Raw genomic sequence first — 14,365 nt, 5'->3', positions numbered from 1 at the left:
AAAGAATATTGCGAGTAGTTTGGCGCTAATGTAAGCTGACAGGTGACATTTGTGACTCGATTTGAAGTGGTGGCTTTGTTCTTTAAATTATTGTAATTTAAGTCGTATCGTATCTGACATTTTCTAATCGTATAATGGAATATTGCCCATGAAATGTTATTCGGCATAGCTGTAGAGTGAGGTTATAAAACAGCTGTTGGCAATCCTTAAAAAATAAAATGGATAATCTACAAATAATAAACATAAAGTTGAGGGCCCGCAGCACGGTAGTTTATATTTCTATCTGATAAAGGCAATGATGTCATGGGCTTGTCCTCTCGTACGGGTGCCCGTCGACAAAGGCGTAAAGCTTGCACGGTCTACTCTTTGGTGTGCTGAATGATCCTAAGCTTGGCTTATATAGGCAGTTCTTTTAAACCCTTGCTTCAAGGGTCGTAAGTGCCCGGAGACAAGTAGGGGTTGATCAATGCCTTCGTTGTGTCATTGTCAAGAATCTCTCCTTTCCGATACGGTTGATAAGGAAAGTTCACTCCTTGTCCGACGTTGATTAGAGAGTATCCCTAACGTATCGATAGTCTCGATACTGAATTTTCGGGTACCAAGGACATCCGAGTCAAATCGATCTGTAGTGGTATTTTTGTATAGAAACAATTGCTTCTTATAAAAAGAATTCTTTACAAATATTTGTCGTGGTGTTTGTATTAGGTTGTCCCGAAACTTTCTTTCGCTAGTTGCACTCAATTATTTTATGTGGTCGTGTTTCTATAAATAGACAATCTAATTTCTTAGACATTGATGGTGTAACAGTAATGGAGCGAAATGAATCGTACACGATTCAATAATGTAACATAAAACATAAAATATTGCGCATGTATTACTTATTAATAAAGCTAAAGAAACGTTTGGGACAACCCAATACATTTTGAATGCATAAAAATCGCGAATCACAGACATAGGAATTCCTTTGCGTTTTCTTTGAAGATAATTGATTCGTAACTCCCGTTGAGGATACATACCGGCGCGAAACATCACAGAATCTGAATGTACCAGGGCTTCTAAAGAAAGTTTTATTTAGTCGTAATGACGACCTCCCAAATTAATTTCTGGTTTCCCTTAGCTCGCGAAGCAAAAAGTTAACGAATCAGCGCGAGGGTCTAGAGTGGTAACGCAGGCACTCTGCTTCACGTACCCTACCCGACTTGTTATCTATAACAAAAATTCTGCTAATGGTTTTAGGAGTCGAAATAACAAGATACTGTATTTCCTATATTTCTTTATCCTCGGGAATGTTGCCTATCGATTATTTCCATTGACGCTACGCATCGCGTAAATACTTGATTGTAGAAGCTAGATTTGTTTTTTTCATCGGGTTAAGTTTATTCGCGTTGGATCGATCGAAATGACCAGTGACTTCGGTACGGTTGCACGTACCCTGCAAAAATACCGGATGCAATTGCGCTTAATTCGTGCAACATTGAATTTACGTTTCCACGAGCAGAAAAATAATCAAACCTTCCCGATGCGCACCGTTTCTTCGGTCTTAGCTTTCCACCGAGATTTCCCTAAAATTTCCCCAAACGGCGAGCAGAAATCTCCGCGAGTGTGTTAACGGAAAAGTTTCGTAACTGTCTGGGTGGAGAGAGGAAGCTCGGCGGAAGGAGCGAACGAAAAGTCGAGGAAGATAAAAAAATTCGAATTATACTCTGTAAAGCCATGTGGAAATTTAAATGGTGGCCGTAAGAAAAGCATAGAGTCGTCTGAGACAGAGTTCCTCGGTTGGGCGCGTAAAAAAGATTTTACCGAGGTCGAAGCAGCGCGACCTAAAGATGGAAGAAGTAGGAAGAAGGTGACGCATGAGGAGGATGACTGGGTGGGTTGGTAGAAAACTTACAGGTACCGGGAGGGAAGAGAGAGAGCTGAAAGGGTTAGCTGAATGGGCGCCATGTGTGCTTTTCTCGTTTGAGGAGCTTCGGATTGCCCAGTGCCGTAGCGAGGTTTCTCCGCGCTACTGATCTTTGACGGGTGACTTTAATTTACCGGTGTACGTTATTAAACGTAAAAGTAACTCTCGATACGTGCTTCGCTGAAACGTAGAAAGCACAAATTTTTGTCTAGAAACCGTTGGACGTACGAGGAGCTTGTCCCTTGCGAACAGCGCGGCGCATCGATACCCATTTTAACGTTACCGACGTTACCGACGGTACAAGAACAATTGCACCGACGATACTGCAGCACACTGGAACAGGGATGGCTGGTACATTCTTATCCGGATACAAATGTATTACGAAAGAAAGGTAATCGCAAGGTTTCGGAATCATTCGAAACCGAAAGATTCCGTAACCTCTTCCCCTCGGTTTTGCTTCTCGTTCCTCCGGTACTCCGTTTTTCGGACAATTCCAAGTAGCGAGCCGCGATTGCCGACACGGCAATCTAAGATGTGAAAAAGAGACGGAGAAAGGGGGTGGGTAAAAAGAAGAAGACGACGAAGAAACGGAGAAGACGTAGAAAGAAACCGAGAGTGAGTAAGTAAGTAAAGTAAGAGGGTAAAATAAAAGAGGAATCGGAGAGCCCTTTGGAAGCGGACCGGCGAAGAGAGCGAGAGAGAGGCCAGGGGGGAAGGGTCAAATAAGGTGGACCGCTGTCGGAGTCGAAGCGGGAGGCCGCTCAAAGTGGACAGAAAGAACGAAAGAGAGACAAAAGAGAAAAGAAAACGTAAGAGAGAAAGAGCAAACCGTGCGCGCGAGCGAAACGGACGGTGGAAAGAAAGCCACGAACGGGACGGCACAGGTAAAGGCAGAAGGAAGACGAGGAAGGCGATGAAGGAGAGAAAAAGGCAAAAAGGGAGACGGAAGACACAGACCTCGCCGGCTGGTGGCTGGCGGCTGGCGGCTGGCGGCACCGCTTGATGTACGTCGGGTCCGTAATTACAGGTTTTCGGAACGCCTCGCTCGGCGAAGCACGCTCTTTGAGAGCTGGGGCCCTTCCCTCGCCTCGTCATCTAACCGGTGACTCCGAAATACTTGTCATTTCTTCGATCGCTTTTTCTTGCTAAGAAAAATATCGCTACCTTCAGAAAATGTTAATGTGTTCGAAAGAATGCGCACAGTGACCGCTAACTTTTTCATCCTCGACGTCCTATCGCCTTCGCATTTCTATCTTGCGCGGTTGCTCGACAGAAATTAGTATTTTATCAACCTTAATGTCGGTTAACGGCGTGCGTTAAGGTGGCTACACGTATTCGACTATTCGTCAAATATTCGATAAATAGCCCAGCATCAGAGTTAGCCAAAACCCTAGAATACGATTACCTGAGGTTTAAGGACGATGTTTATCTCGTTCCCTTCTCTGGAAAATGTTCAAAAGAGGAATCGAGACAAACATTATCCTTACATTTCAGGTAATCGTATTCTAGGATTTTGCCCAACTCTGCACAGTATGTGGAAGAGCTATACTCGCCAAGTGTCGTGCTTCTTATGTATTTATACATTAGGATTTATTTGTCGAATATTTCGTACTTCGTAATCGTACTTTGTCGTTCAATTTTGTGCGATTTTGAAATCTGTTTGAATCGTATCGATAAATTTTTAGTTGAATACCATCTATAACGGTGATACAATACGATCTTATAGAGACATCAAGATATCGTTTTATTATTTTGCTTCTTATAGAGGTGATAATGAGGTATACCCGGTATATGAAAGTTAGATATAAGTTTGAAGCGTATACACGCCACGGTAAACTGCGTGAAACACTGTGCCATGCAGTGTCGATTTGATATGAACGTGTCTAATTTTACTCATCGATAATTGAAAAAACTGTGTAATTGGTCGTAATACAAAAGCTTTGGAAAACATTTTCGATTTTATAATATTACGTTTTGTAAATCGAAAGTTTATATGGAAATTTATCAAAATTGATTAGAGTAACGCTTATAATTTGCAAATTTTTTTTTTCTTTAATCCATTTTTGAAACTGAGTATCCTTTACCGACCAACAGTCATTTGTCCAGGTTATCGCCTAGTTATTTTGTACGTGGATTGCAGCGATGGGCAAAACCCTAGGCTTCGAATAAATCTGAAGTTTGCCGGTGTGTTTGTCTCGTTTCTTTCTCTGGAAAATGTTCAAAAGAGGAAACGAAACAAACATATCGGCAAACTTCAGATTTATTCGAAATCTAGGGTTTTGCCCATCACTGGTGGATCGACGTATTTAGGTTAGGTTGAAAAGTAGTCCTGGCTGTACCTCGCTTTGCACTTCTTATTCTTGTACATAATATAATATGTACACTGCACCAATGTGCACAATTAAAGACGTTTAATAATTACACGCTAAACAATGAAATTGATATACACAGGGTGTCCCAAAAATGTTATAACACCTTGAAAGGGGTGGTTCGGGAGGTGATTTGAAGCAACTTTTTCCTTAGCGAAAATGTTGTCCGAGGTTTCGTTGAGGAGATATTCACGGAAAACACTGACCAATCAGAGCGCGAGTATGCCGATGGAGCGGCCGCGGTAGCGTATGAGCGAAGCCGGCTAGCGCGTAGCCTACGCTCAACCGGCATCCTCGCGCTCCGATTGGTCAGTGTTTTCCGTGAATATCTCCTCAACGAAACCTCGGACAACATTTTCGCTAAGGAAAAAGTTGTTTCAAATCACCTCCCGAACCACCTCTTTCAAGATGTTACAACATTTTTGGGACACCTTGTATATTTGTTGTTCCCTTGTGATCTCTCGATAAAAGGAAATGTGCATTTGTTGCTTACGAGGTACTTCTTCTTTTATTTAGCAATGTACATCGATATAAAAATATTTACAGCAGGTTAGGGTTTGTATAGAAGCAGAAAACCACGGGGCATATAGAATGAGATCATTGGAATACCAATGCGAAGATCACGGTATTGTGCGTTTTAATATCTCAGCATTCGTAAGAAAACCGAGAAATGTTTTCGGACGAGTAAAGGCAATGCGAGTTGGAAGCAGGATTTAAATTCCACACGGTTGATACATTTTTGCACGCTTGAAAAAATTTCAATATCTTGGAACATCCTTTTATGGATTCTTAGTATTTTGTTCGTCGATATCAAACAGCTTGGTATGCGAGGTAACGCCGGTCCTAGTATTTACCGACCAAGCGAAAGGAGAATATATCGTGTCGCTGAGAGATGAATTTTGTATCTATCGTGTCCAGATGGCTTTCCTACATTGCGAGGGGTTAGCTGAAGACTTTCATCTTCTGAGAATTCGATTCTATTATATTTCATGAAATATCGCGATGTTAAAATAATCATCTAGGATATGATTTTGAGAAAGGATCCGTTGTTGTTGTAAAATGTATAAATCCAATATATATCGATCATTTATTAGTCTAAATATTTATAGAGAGATATTGGTTTTTTTTTCAAAGGAATTTATATATATATATATAAAAAAATAAGGTAAACTTACTACATATAAATTTTACAATTTTATAAAAATATTTAAAAATGTGAAAATTCTAACTGTAAAATGCAATAATTAGGGAAGAGAAAAGTTTCAAGCTCGAAGTATTTCAAGGGTTAAAATCTTCAAGTCCCATTCAGACACTGATACAATAGTTTGAATGCTTCAGCAGTATTGAAAACTCGAAGGAAGACATCCATGAAATATATCGGCCTCATTCATGCGAGAAGGCCTGGCTTTTATTCGAAATTGAAATTGGACGAAACCTTTTCATCGCGCATAAAAACCGTTGGACGTTATAGGCAACAGCCCTAATAGTTCTTCACGCGACGCATTTTCTTTCGACACATAATTATATCTCACGGTACTGCGCTTCGAATAATGATAACTACGGACATCATTAAGCAAGTAGAATTAAAGAAGTGTGTAAGGTGCTCGTTGAAATGATTATTCTCGCACTTTCGTCATTATTAAAATTGAAGATTCTAATGAAATATGCTACATCGAACCGTGAATCACCCTTCAACCTTTATCCCATACGTTCGTGTAATGATTAACACAGAATTTTTATTGTTAAAGAGATCGAACAGTTTCAAGTACATTTCATTTGACTTTCCACCCTCAAATTGAATCCTTTTAAATTGTACGATCGTTACTTTAAAGAGAGTATTAATTTCTTATCAATTTCGTGTTAACGTTGTATTAATTGTGCTAATATTTCGTTACAATTCTAAAAAAGATGGACGCCTATTCGTTCGCTATAGAGGGAGTACCGTGTCAAGAGTCGTAACCAAAAATGATCCGTCGGTAAATGTAGATGCAATGGGTATAAGTATTGAATACAATCGTACATATTTGCATAACAAATAATACACGTAACATAATATTCATCGATAGACGAATATATGTTTATTTGGTTTTTTTTTTTTTTTATAAGGAATAAAAATTTCCGTTAAATTTCTGATGTACGGAGATCTGATCACGGAGATATACCAAAACTTGAATCGTGAATATGTAGAAATGTGATCGATGTGGATCACGAGTAACTATGAATGCATCTGAAAAATTCGTACATTTTTCATTTAAAGAGACGCGGGGGTTGTTACCCTCTGAAAGTGACTCGAGCGCGGTATTTTATGTAGAAAGAGCCTCGGGTAGTCCTAGAGTACGAAAAAAGAATTTTATGTCATCATTAGTGGTTTCAGAGAAAACATTTTGCAACGCTTTCCGAGACACCTTGTACGATGGTAAATTGTGACTAGTGCCATCTATTAGCACGAATGGAACGAAAATTGTAAATAAAGTCGTAACGGTTATTTAGCGAAGCTGTGTCGCGCTGTTAGTTACAGGTGGTTGAAACTTGTGTGTTTTTATATTTTTTTTGTTAAATATCACATTAATTTATTATGTGTTAACAAACGAAATTGTAAATTTAATTTTTCTATTGTGTGATTAATGGAGAAAAAGTCTGTGCTATATATGTTTTTATACGAAGTTAAAAAAAGTGGTTATAAATAATATCTATTCTCTCAACTGTGTTACTTAATATATTTTAAATAGTTCTAGTGCAAAAAAAAGTTATCTACCCTCTGAAGTTGTTTTTTCGGCAATTATTATGTATGGTATCGTTTTAATTAATTTAGCAGAAATATCGTACAATTTTTGTATAAAATTATGAAATTTAACCAATACTCATTGAACATTTAAAGGTGCTTCTAATTTTTTACTGATAACTTTAGCTATATTTTAATTTTTATAAGGAATATGTATATAATAATTTTATCTGTAAAATGGCTGTTATAGTGTACATTAATGAAAAAATAAATTTTGTTAAAGAAAATAGGATCTTTCTAATTAGAAAGTATAGTTTTTCAGTATGTATATATTATGTTCTATCAGAACTATCTACTTCATTGTTTTTAGAGTAGGTATATCAGAACTGCGAGCTCTACAATCTGTCGAGATCAGATATTGTATCCCTACTCCACCCTTCCTGTACCAATGCGTCGGTCCTGGTCAGGACGCAGCCTTAGCTCAGTTTGCCTAGAGACGCGTTGACAGTGGTATCGCATGTTCATTCTGTTCTATAACAATAGAAGTTAGGAGAAGCTTGTGGTTGAGGTCGATAAACTGCTAAAGATTATAATAGATTTTACACGGCTATAAAGATTCCAAGGTCACTCGTTGGAAAGCGTTGGCAAAATGGTATGTACATTCCTTTTCATCCCCTAACGCAGGTAAATGTGCACTGAAGTGAGATGATTCATTATGACAGCTTTTCATTTCATATTTTCCCTTCTATACAGGTAGAGATCAGATTTCTAAGGTTGCGTAGAGCTTTTATATACCGTAAACCTATTTACTTGTATTAAGATACCTACACATATGTATTTCTGTGCTGTATATTCCAGTTTTTACTATCGAATTCTTAATGTTCTTTTTAACTGCACCTAATACGAAAAGTTTTTTTGGCAGAAGTACTTCAGTATACATCTTGTTGCTTTAATGAATGCATAGGTGTAGATGTTTAGTTTTTTTCAAATAACTGGAGTAGAATGGTAATCCTTACTTGTAAAATTCAGTGAATGATTTAAATAACATTGATATTTTTGTAAAATCTCAGTATGTTAAAGCCATTTTAGTATTCCACATTGCTGCTAAATACATTGTTAATATAAGATTATAGCTTGCTTTCTAGATATATACTACATAAATGGCTGCAGCAGGATGCTTATGAAATCATATTTCTATAGCCCGTCATAACAAAGAGCCAAACCTTTTTGAGATATAATGGCCTTTTCTTTGCCTAGGATACCTCACCCTATAGATCTATTAATATCTATCCATCCTGTCAAAATAAAATTCTAGTCTGCAGTGATTTTATTCTAGAAACTGAGCTGCATTTGGGGTTGACTGTAGTGTTCAATGGATTGCGTTATAATTTTTGTCGATCAATACCACACAAATGGTCTGCGCGGACCAATAGGGATATATAGAGAGGCATCTTTCAATGCGCAGACTGCCAGAAGCTACCCTATGGTTTTTCTGTCAGGCTCCGCCCTTAAGGTTCTTCGGGATAGGAAAACCATCCTTAGGTGCTTAATTGGTACATGACTCACAGCAGGGCTCGATCGATCCAGCATCCCTAGCTTTTGCCTTTTGTTCGAGTATTCTGAATTCAGAATATGCTCTCTCTGTTATATGTTATCACTGACTTTAATACATATCATTTTATGCAAATTGTATAAAATTGAAAATAAATTCTTCTAAATAATATTTGTCATTTTATAGGTGGTGATGAGGAACCTACAGTTAGAAAAATTTACCTTTATTATACATGTTTTAAAAATCATATATATTCACGTGCATTCATAATTTACTATTTATTATTTTTTATTAAAGAATACGAAGACACTCACATGACAAATTATTATGTTTATTTTAGGTTTGGATTAACCATGTCCACTAAGAGGCGTCGTGGGCCTAAATTAAATATAGAACGTAAAATAATACGTGAAGGCCATAATAGATAGGATGAGTGGATCTCGACAGAACGAAGCACGTTGCTTCAATGAAAACTCTCCACGGCCGCCAGTGCCTGGTATGTTGTTCTATATATATGTATTTGAAAAAATGTTAAACTTAACCTAGCAATGTAGTCACACCGGATACAAAAAAAATTTATTCTAGTAACAGAACATATACGAATTAATTTTGTAAATGATAAAATTTAAATTAAAAAATTGTGGTTATAGGAGAGGAAACAGGAAACTACGTCAGCAGGTTCCGTCCACAGAGTCCAACTCTGACCCCTAGGCGCTCTTCTTTTGCAACTCCTACAGCTTCAAGTTGCGATGCTTCAGCTCCTTTGGGATTTGAACCGGAAGGTTGCTGTAGTACGACAACCATGGAAAGCGGTTCACCACCTGCTTGCTTGCGGTGGGCCAGGAATCTGCATTCTCTGCTGCAGGATCCAGTGGGCTTGGAATTGTTCAGAAAATATCTGGATCAAGAAGGCAGACCCCATGCGAATCCTCTTAACTTCTGGTTCGCCTGCGAAGGTCTCAAGGAACAAGATGATCCCGAAAGGATACATCAATTGGTTAAACTTATCTATAGAAAGTTCTTCCTCAAGTCGCAGTTAGCTATACCAGAAGAAGTACGAAAAGAGGCTAATCGTCGGGTTAAGGAAGGGCGAGCAGATGAGAAAGTGTTCGATGCTGTACAGTTGGAAGTTGAACGTCTCATTAATGAGACTACGTATCCAAACTTTCTTCGGTCCGATATGTATCTTCAGTATGTTCAGTCCTGTCAGAATCCAGATTCTGGTGGATGCCCTAGCTCAGGATCCAGTCGAGAAATGTCTGTTTCTTGCGGGCCAAGTTTATTGCCCACTGTCCACGAAGACAGTGAATTTGTTAGTTCCGTGCATAGCTCACATTCAGCTAGCGAAACGCCTGGGGAATTGAGGGGTGAGCTGAGATTGACCAAAGATATGCTTATGGCTACTCAACAAACTAGGGCGATGGATCTTCGACCAAAGCCAGAAGCGTATGCTGGGTAATATATTTTTCATATTATTATAATTTTGACTTAAAGCATTCATTATCTAGAATGCTTTAAATTAGATTTGCATTAAATGCTTTATTTAGCTATAATTATTTTTGAGCTTGTTGTGTGGATTTTTTGCATTGTTTTGTAGTGTATAATGTTTAATTCGATTCGCAAAATAACTGAAAAATATCACATTACGAACGAACAGCGTATTATACGAGTGTTTTGATTTTTCTTTATCTTTTAAATTTGTGATATTTTTATCAAAACGTTTTCCAATCTTTTTTGTTTTTCTCTTTTGGTTTGATGTTTTGCGTGGCGCTCATAGCGTTTACTTGCAACATGGAGCTAGTCCATATCATATGCTCGTACCCAGACTGCACGCACACTATTCCTCATACAACCCAGTATCCAGACAGGATTCAGAACTTCAAAGCTTGAGCAGTGATGCACGAACTGAATCAGACAATATGTCTCTCACCGATTCATCAGTGTAAGTTTTTTTAATTTCATTTAACATAGAGAAGATAAATCCTTCTTTCAAGAATTTTCATTACTAATTATTTACAGAATATTTCTGACAACATTTCTTCATTGTTGTATTAAGTATAAAAATTATATTTCGTATATTTACATAGTTCTTATACTATGCGTTGAAACCGCTTTCCTGAATTATAATGTCGAAAGTAACAATTTAACGCTTGAATGTGTATCAATTGTTCTAATTCAAAGAATGAAAGAAATTTTATGTTTTGTTCTTTTATATTTTCTCCTGTAATACATTTCCCAAATTTCACAAAAATAAGAGTATATGTTGTACAAAAATGATGTGTATATTTGCATTACTAGATCAACGTAGAAAACTTAGTTTCGTCTATAGAATCGTTATGTAATCTCTAAAAAATTCTATTACATTTTTTATTTACAGTGATGGAATGTCCATGGGTAAACAACGAAGTAAGAAACAATATATAAGACAGTGTAGAGCTATCAAAGATTCAGCTAGTTTAAATCGCGATCCAATGGCGCATCATTCTATCATCCCTCGTACACAACGGGTACCACGTGATCTTATGCATCCGCTGACGGCAGAACAATTTGCTCAAATGCTTATCGAGAAGTTAGAGAATGTCAGACGCGAAAGAGAAACTCAGGAAAAGCTTGATAGGCATTTGCAAGAAAGCGAGACGCTTAGTAAGGATGTACCATTGGAGGTGCCAAGCGGGGCACCGAAAGCCTTAGCTGATGCGTTGAGAGAAAAATTGTTAATAGAAGAAGATAACGATCAAGCAATTCTGGACCAACACGTATCACGAGTTTGGTCAGATTTGACACCTTCTCGATCACCTGGACTCGCATCCCCAAGACTGCATTCGCCTGAAAGAAGACGTTCTACGCACAATTATCCACGGTCGTACAAGCGGAAAGAGAAGGACGTGTTCTCTACATTTTCAGCAGATAGCGGTAATATTCACGATTTTCAAGAAGGCAGCGATCTTATCGGAGCTGGCTCCATGAGTTCACTAGGATCCCACTTGCCTAAATCTAAATCCGTGCCATCTGATTACGCCGATTCCCTCCATAAACAAGACCTGTATCTCCAAGGTATGCGTTAGATTCAATAGGAAAAAAAAAAAGAAATATACATGTCGAATCGAGTAACCTCCTCCTTTTCGAAGTCGGTTAAAAATACATTTAATAGTATGCTGATAAAGAAGTTATCGATGTTCATTTTCATTTAATTACAGGTCATGATCAAAGATTCCGAAGGTCAGACATGACCAGGAGATCAGCCACAAAGAAATCTATGACGGAATTAACCGATAGTGGTGTAAGCGTTGTAAGCGACGCACCACCGTCGACCATTAGCAAAGATATTCGTCTTTTATCGTGGCTTAAAGAAACTGACAAGAAAGATGTCAAGCATAGCCGTCATGGGAAGAAGTATGGATCTCGCAGTGGTTCTTTGGAAAGGACGAACAGGGAAACATGGGGTGTTCCTGCCCAACCTTTTGTTGCTGATCCAGGAATGCCGCCTTTACCGCAACCTCATACAGTAAATATCCACGTATTATTATTACTCGATGTTATTTTGTATTTATTTTACATTTTTTATTTACATATTATTTTGTTAATAGGCAACCCAATTAGAAGAAGCAAGAAGAAGATTAATCGAAGAAGATAGGGCACGTTCAAGTTGTAAACAACGCCATTCTAATATTTCTAAGCAATCATCGTATGAGCCTACATTGCAGAGTCAATCTTATGTCCAATCAAATCAATCAACGTTAAAGAAGACAAAGCAAGATATCGGAGATTTTACCACCGTTGTGTTCAGTTTTTGTGACGAACAGTTTCCTTATAGGACTAAAATTCCCGGTCACAACGTCACTTTAAAACAATTTAAAGAATACCTTCCTAAGAAAGGCAGCTATCGGTACGTGTACATCATATTATTTTGTATTATAAAATATAATACGAACAAATATAAATATACCCCCCTTTTTTTTTTAGATATTTCTTTAAAACTGAGTGTGAGGACTTGGATACAAAGGTTATACAAGAAGAAATAACTGATGATTCTGAAGTTTTACCGTTGTGGGAGGGGAAAGTTATGGCGCAAGTCAAGGCATTCGAGTGATAGACTGAAACAAGGATACTCTCAATAAAGAACGTGCTAACTTCGAACAAGTGCCGCAACTAATTTTATTTAAGAGGACCAGCATTCTAGAGAAGAAACCTAATAAGGCGATACTCGGTGTTAGTTTATTAAAGTTGCTAAAGCGGTTTCTTCCGCTTCGGTTAACCGAGCAAGTGCTTTTAATCGACGAAACAAAAATCTGTCAAAAGAGCAAGTCCGTTATATGTTTATTAAGTAAAAGAAAAGAAAAGAAACCCGTATTTAGATAAATATCAATTTTATTGGACATTAATCCTTAATTAATGATATTTTTTTACAGGATTTACATTTCTTTTGGTACCTTTTTTTTTTTTTTTTAAACAAAATGTTTCTTCATATGTTCAGTAATATTCCATGTTTATGTTTTATTCAATATGAATTTAATAATGGAAAACACAGGTGGTGTCGCTGAAATGTATATAATTATAACAATGATTTTTATGAAATGTGTCCCTTTTTATAGCAAAAGTTTTGCTTAAAAAAAAAAAAGAAAAGAAAATGAAAACAAAAATGAACACGATTGTAATTTGAACGTTTTCATCGAAACCGAACAAATGACAATTATGCACGACTTTGTTGAATTTTCGCAATGGTAAATATTCATTTCGATAACAGAAATTTCATAGAAACAGAATATCATCGCAATTTCATTTAGTTATCTCCAATCGAATTGGACAAGCTGCAGTAACATCGGAAACCACTGTACATTGATTGAATAATTTCTTCCTCTTAAAGACTTCCCATAGTTTTCCAAACGACTGTACAAAGGCCCGCGTAGTTCATCGCCTTAGTAAGGTCTGTATAGACCCTAGATATACATAGGAAAGAACATTATTACAAATTAGTTTTTAAGAGGATATATTACGTGCATTATAAATACATACGCTCTGTTTAATATACGTAATATATCGCCCATTCGAAATACTGTGAAAAAAAATATTAAGAATACAAATCATGTTTTGTCGTACCACCATTATCACCCATTTGACATTGTAACATAAGCTCCTGCATAACGTAACACATACCGAAAAATAGCCGCGCAATATGCAAAATTGGCATCGGGGGGGAGGGGGGGGGGATTAAAACTACTTTGGTGGAAAAAAAAAAGGAATCATTAATATCTAGACCGTAACAATGTTTTATCAGGTGCGAAAAATTGTGCCTTTTTAGTGCAGTAAGATCGAAGTAAGCCTAAGGAAAAAAAAGGTTAAGAGATACTTATAAATTGGAGACCAGCGGGTCTAATATCGAGAGGATAAATTTGATACACCGAACGTTTTGTATATATTTTTTTCCAAACTTCATCGTAGTCCTTGCAAGCTTAATCGCTAGTGTCGTTAACGCTAAACGATATTACCAGGATTATTATTTTTAAATATTTGCGTGTCAATACCGCAATTTCGACGATGATCAACGACCATTCTATTTTTTTTTTTTCAGTTCAATGATTCTGTTAGGAAATGAATTATGTATGTATAAAGAAAAAAAAAAAAAAGAAAAATCGAACGTGTGATTAAATCTTCTCGAACGGCCTTCGCATACTGGTTCGATTCTTATAGTCGTAGGCGCTCGCTTCCTAAAACTGATTTTTAAATTTTTGACAGAAACGCAGAGACGAGGAAATGTAGTATCTACATTAAAAATGAATTCAATGACGCCGAAGCTGGAGGCGATGCACCGTGGCTGATAA

The 14,365-nt window shown here is 37.4% G+C and overlaps 1 protein-coding gene and 1 long non-coding RNA gene across 7 annotated transcripts in view; one reads left to right on the top strand and one right to left on the bottom strand.

Moving 5' to 3' along the window:
• Positions 1–13,727, top strand: part of LOC128878973 (axin) — a 30,323-nt gene extending 16,596 nt beyond the window's left edge. For 2 of the 6 annotated variants that reach the window (XM_054127679.1, XM_054127681.1), the window contains exons 2-8: positions 8,887–9,042; positions 9,197–10,001; positions 10,324–10,488; positions 10,924–11,600; positions 11,744–12,051; positions 12,134–12,432; positions 12,510–13,727. In XM_054127679.1, coding sequence (XP_053983654.1) covers positions 8,976–9,042; positions 9,197–10,001; positions 10,324–10,488; positions 10,924–11,600; positions 11,744–12,051; positions 12,134–12,432; positions 12,510–12,636 — 2,448 coding nt within the window. In that variant the 5' untranslated portion in view covers positions 8,887–8,975 and the 3' untranslated portion in view covers positions 12,637–13,727. Of the gene's footprint in view, positions 1–6,135; positions 6,791–7,135; positions 7,151–7,200; positions 7,647–8,886; positions 9,043–9,196; positions 10,002–10,323; positions 10,489–10,923; positions 11,601–11,743; positions 12,052–12,133; positions 12,433–12,509 lie in introns of those variants that run through there. The other 4 variants (XM_054127683.1, XM_054127682.1, XM_054127680.1 and 1 more) reach the window with 4 other exon arrangements.
• Positions 7,599–9,000, bottom strand: LOC128878976 (uncharacterized). Its single transcript, XR_008457544.1, has 3 exons — positions 8,861–9,000; positions 7,823–8,747; positions 7,599–7,739 (listed from the first exon to the last, which is right to left on the bottom strand). It is a non-coding gene; the product is annotated as an uncharacterized LOC128878976 (long non-coding RNA).
• Positions 13,728–14,365: the final 638 nt, after the last annotated feature.

The sequence above is a fragment of the Hylaeus volcanicus genome, chromosome 6 (assembly GCF_026283585.1).
Source record: "Hylaeus volcanicus isolate JK05 chromosome 6, UHH_iyHylVolc1.0_haploid, whole genome shotgun sequence".
Classification (NCBI taxonomy): domain Eukaryota; kingdom Metazoa; phylum Arthropoda; class Insecta; order Hymenoptera; family Colletidae; genus Hylaeus; species Hylaeus volcanicus.
This window is presented reverse-complemented; position numbering and strand designations above follow the sequence as displayed.